The sequence below is a fragment of the Eschscholzia californica genome, unplaced genomic scaffold (genome assembly GCF_041429995.1).
Source record: "Eschscholzia californica isolate CP2 unplaced genomic scaffold, dmEscCali1.0.p SCAF_2, whole genome shotgun sequence".
NCBI lineage: Eukaryota > Viridiplantae > Streptophyta > Magnoliopsida > Ranunculales > Papaveraceae > Eschscholzia > Eschscholzia californica.
Window position 1 is genome coordinate 10,452,933 of NW_028238309.1, and position 7,512 is coordinate 10,460,444.

Consider the following 7,512-nt stretch of genomic DNA (forward strand, 5'->3'; position numbering starts at 1 on the left):
TTCGGTCGGGCGGATCAGGCTTGAATTTCGGGCGGTCTGTATGGGCCGGACCTCGGGTAAGACCCCCTACCCGATGTCCACCCATACCCGCCCGAAATTTCGGGCCGGGTAAACCCGCGTCGGATCTCCTTCGGTCTTCGGGTCGCCTTGGATCGGGCGGTTAGGGTCGGGTTTCGGATTCTCGAACCGTTTTCCCGACCCTATCCCTACTAACCCATTTACCAAGTTAAATACATTCTTTCATTGATATTAATGAATCGACATGTATTAGTTCCATACATCACTCATTCATACTAGATCGCGCGGAAGAAGGTGAAATAATAGCTATAGTAGAAGGTATCAAATGGGCAATCACTCACCGTATCAAACACCTCTATATCGAAAGCCAATGTACTTGATTACATATTTATGGTTGATCTCTTACATCTATTTATATATTTTCATTAATTAGGGAGGCCATATATATTGAAGGGATATGATCTCATGTAATTAGGATTTTTTTATTTATAATTCTTCTTCTTATCACAACAAGTCTTCATAGAAAATACAAATTATAAATGAATAGGTAGAGAGAGAGAGAGAGAGAGAGGTGTCTCATGAGGAAGCAAGCAAGTGAAAGGAGGAAATAAAGGGAGAAGAAAGAAAAAGAAAAAAAGAAAAGAAAAGAAAGAGAAAAGAAAACTCCTTCATTTCTCTCTCTCTTCTTCTTCTTCTCTATACTTCTACCAGAAAACCCCTCTCTCTCTCTCTCTCTCTACTTTACAACACTCGCATTCATTCCTTGCTTCCTTCTCTATTAAATCACGAGATCCCCATCTATTTCTTTGTTTTTTCCTCTTTCCCCTTTCTCTGAATTTCTATTCATGTCTTCTTCTTTGATACCCATTTCTTCTTCTTCTTCTCCTTTTTCTTATTGGTGGGTTTCTAATTCTACATCCAGACTTTGTTTTTAGAGAGAGAAAGTTAAGAAGAAGAAGAACAAAAAAACCCAGAAAAAAAAAAAAAATCTAAAAAAGTTCCCATTTTTATTTTTTCTCTCTTACAAATGTCGCATTCAACCAAAGCCTTACCAGAAATAGGGTTTGATTCTCTGAATGATCGATTTCGAAGTGCATTAACATGTGAAGAAGATAACAAACCAGATTTCAAAGAACTTAATCTGGGTTCACCTGTTTCACCATTAAGAACAACAACAACAAATCGTTCTTCTTCTGCTGTACCCACAACCAGTAGTAGTTCAAGTTCATCAGCCGGTTCAGTTTCTGGTTGTAAAACCGGGATCAACTCAGTTATTGTCAAAACTAGTCATTCTGGGGAACTATCTAGTTCAACTGATAATAATAATAGTCCAACAGTTGGTGAATCATTCCGATCCGGTTCAGTAACTCGGAATTTCAGAAAGGGTCATGTACGATCTCACTCAGCAGGTGTTCCATTAATCTTTTCAGGAAGCTCAACTGCTAATTCTTCCCCATCTGTAAATACTTTACCAACTGGGAATATTTGTCCATCTGGGAAAGTTTTGAAGACAGGAATGGCTCATAAATCACCTGCAAGAAGTGATATTTTGGGTTCTGGAACTGGTAACTATGGTCATGGAAGTATAATGAGAGGTGGGGTTGGAGGGAAATCAGGTGGAAATGAAGTTGTTTGTGGGGGAAATTTGATGGGTAAATTTGGGGGTAGTTTGGATCCAGAAGAATTGAAAAGAGCTGGTAATGATAAGTATAAAAGAGGACTCTTTGTTGAAGCTTTGTCTTTGTATGATCAAGCTATTTCGATTTCGCCCGAAAATGCAGCTTATAGGAGTAATAGAGCAGCAGCATTGACAGGTCTTGGAAGATTAATGGATGCTGTTAGGGAATGTGAAGCAGCAGTGAGATTGGATCCTGGGTATTTTAGAGCTCATCAGAGATTGGCTTCTTTGCATCTTAAGTGAGATTTCTGTCTCTCTCTCTCAATTTAAGTTCAAAACCCTAATTTTAGAGTAGGATGATTGTGAGTAATTTTTTTTCTCACAAAAATAGGGTATTTGATTGATTGTTGGTGTTGTGATCTACATTAGCTTGGTTGGGTTTGGGTCTATTTTTTTTGGGGAGGCTTGGATTTTGTTACTGTGGATGGTTTCTGATAACCTAATTTTGGTTTTTGTTTTTTGTTTATGATAACTACATATATAAACTTTGTTTGCTGGTGTTTCTGGGTTGAATTTCTTATCTTTTCTTACTGGTTTAGGTAAGATTCATGGGGTCCTAGCCCTCATCCAATGTTTTTTGAAGTTATTTTTGGTAATGGGTTCTAATTGATTTTCCTTTTGTATGATTGTATCATCTAGTTCTTTTGCTCCATGTAAATGTTTGTCTATTCATGGGTCTTAATCTAGTTTTCATTTTTCTTTTAGCTGATTGGTTTTTCGATCTGAAATTGCCTTATTGCTACTTGATGGATTTAGGCTCGTTGGATGAGTCTGTAGCACTCTTCAACTATTCAATTTTCTTTTATTTTCGAACTAAATGATGGCTATATTGGACCTATGGTTTTACAGTAATTTAGCCGGTTTTGGATATTTAGGGTTCTTGGGTTATCATGAAGTGAACTGTCAGAGCAATCGATTAGTGATTATTAACCCTTGTGTGTTTGGTCTTTCTACAGGTTAGGGCATGTCGAGATTGCAAGGAAGCACCTTTATTTCCAAGGGCAACAACCGGATCCAGATGAGCTACGAAAGTTGCAAGCAGTGGAGAGGCATCTTAATAGATGTTTTGATGCCCGAAAAATTGGTGATTGGAAGAATGTATTGAAGGAATGTGATGCTGCCATTGCTGCTGGAGCAGAATCGTCTCCTCAGGTATATTCGTGCATCTTCTTCCTTATAATCCAAATGATAAATTTAATTTAGAAGGGAGATGATCTGAAATGGTTGGAATGGAATTTACAGCTCTTTGCGTGCAGAGCGGAAGCCCTGCTGAAGCTCCATCAACTTGACGATGCAGATTCCAGTCTAGAAAAAATATCTAAGTTCGAACCATCTCCTGCTTCTTGCTCACAGACCAGGTTCTTTGGAATGATATCCGATGCTTACCTCTTCTTCGTTAGAGCTCAAGTTGAGATGGCACTAGGAAGGTGAGCGAAGAAACTTTTATCTTTTCTGTTCAGTGATGTGATTCAATACAACTTCATTACTCCCTATATTTTTCGAACAAGAAGTGATGCACTCAAACTCTCAAATCATGAAAATATGTGTTTTGTCAAGTCTGTCTAGAATGTAGTTTAGAATACATAGAAAACATCCAAAGTTGCAAGACAAACAAACAGGGAAAAAATCAATTTACTTTTTTCAAGTGAAAATGGTTAACCATAAGCTCATTGTTAGTTTCTTACTTGAATTTGAAAGCTGTACTCAAAATGAGACCCGTATATTTAGATTTCTAAAAGCGAGTAAGGATTGGTCAAATGAATTATGGATATTCGGCAGGTTCGAGAATGCAGCTTCAGCTGCTGAAAAGGCTGGATTGATTGATCACCGAAATGGTGAAGTTGCAATAATGCTAAACAACGTGAGGTCCGTTGCAAGAGCTCGAGCCCGTGGTAATGAGCACTTCAATTCTGGGAAGTATGCTGAAGCATGTTTAGCTTATGGAGAAGGCCTTAAATCCGACACTTCCAATTCTGTTCTTTATTGTAATAGAGCGGTTTGTTGGTCTAAACTTGGAAACTGGGAGAGATCTATCGAAGATTGTAATCAGGCTCTCAAGATCCAACCACATTACAGAAAGGCCCTTCTTCGACGGGCTGCTTCCTATGGCAAGGTGAGTTGGATTTCAGATTTCTTCATCCCTTTCTCTCTTTCAACGTTTTTCTTACTTCGTAGATTCTTATGATTGAGCAATTATTGGCATCTTTTTGGTCGGATTAGCTTGAACGGTGGGCTGAATCTGTGAGAGATTACGAAGTTCTGAGAAAAGAGTTTCCTAGAGACAATGAAGTCGCAGAAGCCCTATTTCATGCTCAAGTAGCACTGAAGAAATCTCGTGGAGAAGAAATCTACAATATGAAATTTGGTGGAGAAGTGGAGGAAGTCACGGGGCTTGATCAGTTCAAAGCTGCAATATCTTCACCTGGTGAGTTTTCCAATCTTTGTTTCTTGGGTTTCGATAGTCCGTTATTTAGCTCTTCAATTCTTCATCAATCTATTGGACAAACCTCCCAAATTATTATCTAAAAGAAACCGAAATGGTCCAGACTCGCTTGGTCTGTTCCTCCCACGCACCACTTTTAGGGATGGATGTATATAGGATACTTATAAGCTATAAACCTTAGTCGGGTTAAGGTTTATTTATTAATGCACGTTAATTTGATTTAAATTTCAGGCATTTCAGTTGTATTTTTCAAGGCAGCTTCGAATAAACAATGTGAACAAATATCCCCATTCGTCGATACGTTGTGTGTTCAATACCCATCTGTGAATTTCCTAAAGGTCAGTAACCAATATCAGAACGGAATGTTTTTACCTATTCACTAGTTTTTATTTCGATAAGATTACCTTAACTTCCATCATCCATTAAACATATCTGATCTCTGTGTACTGAAGAAATTGAATTCTGACATCATTGAATGGTTTTAATTGAAGGTTGATGTGGGGGAGAGTCCGTCTGTAGCCAACTCAGAGTCCGTTAGAATTGTCCCGACATTCAAGATTTACAAGAACAGTAATCGAGTAAAAGAGATGATCTGCCCGACCCATCAAGTCTTGGAGTATTCGGTGAGGCATTACAGTCTTTAAAACACATCAAAATTTATCGTTCTTGTTTCAAATGATCTTAGCCTCTCAGAAAACCTTATAGTAAATTTCGTCAAAACCCTCTCTTCTACCTCAGTATTTCGTACAAGGATGATCGATTTTGTACCTATTGAGGAAAATCTTAAAAGAAAAGGACGATTTCGTACAGCGAACTACAAAGAAAATTTCTTAGAGTCTTAATTTATTCTTTCCATTTCATTTCTTTCTCTGGGTATTTATCTCCATTGATTCCATCTCCCTTCATTGTTATCTTTCTTGCTTTCATTTTTAAGGACTTAGTCTAGCCTCACTCTTGTCAAGTAACTCTTCAAAGCTCTGGAAATTTGAGAAATATGTACATTTCAATGGGTTCTCTTGTGAAATGGAATCTTAATGAGAGAGAGAGATAGAGAGAGAAAGAGGCTTGGCTAATATAGAGAGAGAGAGTGTGTTAATGTATGTATGTAAATGAAATATATTAAAACATTGGAAGGCATGAGAGTAAAGGTGTTGTTGGAGTAAACATTGAGTTAGTGAGAGAGAGAGAGAGGAGGTATTGGTCATGAGTCTTGACATTATTTCATGTTTTTCTTTCTTCAATTTTCATGAATAAATTCTCAAATTTTTTTATCTCCTGTTTTTTTTTTTTTTTTTTTTTTTTTTATGTTTATTCATATTTTTAAAATCTTTCAATTTTGAGTTAAGTAATTAGGGGGTATTCTGAGTTATTTACTTAGTGGGGGACTTAGTCTGGATGTTATTTATGGGGGAATCACTGGCAGGTCTCTGAAAGAGGGTACATGTCTTTTAATGGGAAGGTTGCTTTTGGGGTGGTTGGGGAAACCTTGGAGGCATTCATTTATACCACTCTTTGGTTCAAAGTGTAGTTAGAGAGAGAGAGAGAGAGAGAGAGAGAGAGAGAGACAGTCCTCCAATGTAGCTAAGATTCTTTTATTCATTGTACTTGCTTTCACACTTCCAAAATATCTACTAGTACTTATGGTTATGTCTATATGTAATAGTCTTATAGTCCCATGTCATTGAGGAATCTAACCTATAGGTGTAGGTTCAAGTTTGTAAGTGTGGAGGCCTTCAAGTATGTATGAATCTGAGCTATAGGTGTAGGTTCAAGTTTGTAAGTGTCGAGGCCTTCAAGTATGTATGAAACAAACTCGCCTTCAAGTATGTACGACGTGAGATTGTTAAATTAGAGACATCGAGCATGCGGGGAATCTACGTTGTCTTACACACCATGTGTCTCGCAATGTCGAGGTCTTTTCTGTGGATGTATAGAGTTTTTGCCAGAATCGAAACGCAAAAATGTGGGGTTTAAGTATAAACAATAGAGACATATCAACAATAGTTAAAACTTTTGACATAAAACTTTACATTTTTTTGTGCCCCTTCTTGTAGAGTGATGAAAAATAGTTCGTTAAACAATTTGCTCACGATTTTTGGCATTAATATTTGATATCATCATATTTGTAAATGATGATTGACTCCAACGAGGAGCATTGTGCTACATAGGTTTCTCTAGGCTTGTTATTTCCAAACTTTAGAGAGCTAAGAATTGGGAAATGTCATTTGTGGGCTACATCAAGAATTGAATGAATGAAGGTCACTCAATTGTAAAACCAACATGGTTAGGTTAGAATATTTATGAAAACATGGCATCATATGATCTTAATATTGACAAAGTGATGAAAGAATCCTGACCACCAAATGGTATCAAAGAGACACCAAAAGCAAATGGGCAAAATTTGACTTATTTGAGAGGGGATTGACCACTTTAAGAGTTATGGGCACACATACTCAACTACCACCACCGTCAACATCCATTTGAAAGATCTCCCAATCTCCCTCGTAAGGGTCTGTTTGGTTCGTGCGAAAATTTCCGATAAGAACGGAGTAAAAAAAGATTTCTCTTTTGTTTGGATTATGAGAAAAATTACTACCACCCCTTCTCCATTACTGGGACTCTGGCCTCTGGGAGTCGATGGACACTCAAGACACGAGCATCCATGGACTGACGGACAGACTCGGTCCCTGGGCCAAATTCCCACCACCACGGGCGCCACGCATGGGTGAAGCATCAAGTATGGGTAGTAGCCTAGTAGGTAGTATAGGATTTATCTTAACAAAAAAAAAAAGGTAGTATAGGATTTGAATTGTTGATTTGTTGTCTAGGGTTTGGGTCGGTGGGAAACAATGAGATGTGTAGAAAAAAGTTAACACGTTATTGGTTGGTTCCACAGTATAACTTTTGGTAAATTTCTTTGGTTGACTTTGTTACTTTTTTTTTTGGTTGACTTTGTTACTCTATTGGAAATATTTTTGGGTGTTGACCTTTTCCAAATAATCTCATTCAAATTTATTGGGGAAGGCCCACTAAATTTATTTAATAGTAAAAAGGACAATTTATATTTTGTTTTGCTAAAAATTCAAAATTTATATTTTATTTGGTTAAACACTCAAAATTGTATTTTGTTTAGTTAAAAATCTAAGACCATGTTTGGCGTGCAGGAATGACATGGGCCAGGGAATGTGATTCCCTCAAAAAGGAGTAATAGCAAACTCAGGAGGGGAGGTGGGTTTGTGATTCTCATTCCCTCGGAATCACAAATATTAATATTTATTAACAAATATACCCTTAACAAAATATTGAATTACCAATTTTATTTTTTGTGGGACTTGGTGTTAATAAGTACTACTTAAGTTTATGAACAAAATTT

The 7,512-nt window shown here is 37.3% G+C and overlaps 1 protein-coding gene across 1 annotated transcript; it reads left to right on the forward strand.

Annotated features, from left to right (window-relative positions):
• The first annotated feature begins 259 nt into the window (after positions 1-259).
• Positions 260-5,410, forward strand: LOC147556130 (inactive TPR repeat-containing thioredoxin TTL3-like). The gene is made up of 7 exons (XM_086663883.1): positions 260-1,935; positions 2,653-2,848; positions 2,939-3,123; positions 3,476-3,809; positions 3,917-4,121; positions 4,371-4,477; positions 4,631-5,410. The coding sequence occupies exons 1-7, from the start codon at positions 1,046-1,048 to the stop codon at positions 4,781-4,783; spliced, it is 2,070 nt and encodes a 689-aa protein (XP_086520009.1). The 5' UTR covers positions 260-1,045; the 3' UTR covers positions 4,784-5,410.
• The last annotated feature ends 2,102 nt before the right edge of the window (positions 5,411-7,512 follow it).

What these genes read in the sequence shown, in the direction of transcription:
- LOC147556130 (XM_086663883.1), top strand. Translation starts at nt 1,046, where the DNA reads ATGTCGCATTCAACCAAAGCCTTACCAGAAATAGGGTTTGATTCTCTG. An exon ending in GGGCTGCTTCCTATGGCAAG is followed by an intron (nt 3,810 to 3,916) that starts GTGAGTTGGATT and finishes TGGTCGGATTAG; the next exon opens with CTTGAACGGTGGGCTGAATC. An exon ending in CATCTGTGAATTTCCTAAAG is followed by an intron (nt 4,478 to 4,630) that starts GTCAGTAACCAA and finishes TTTTAATTGAAG; the next exon opens with GTTGATGTGGGGGAGAGTCC.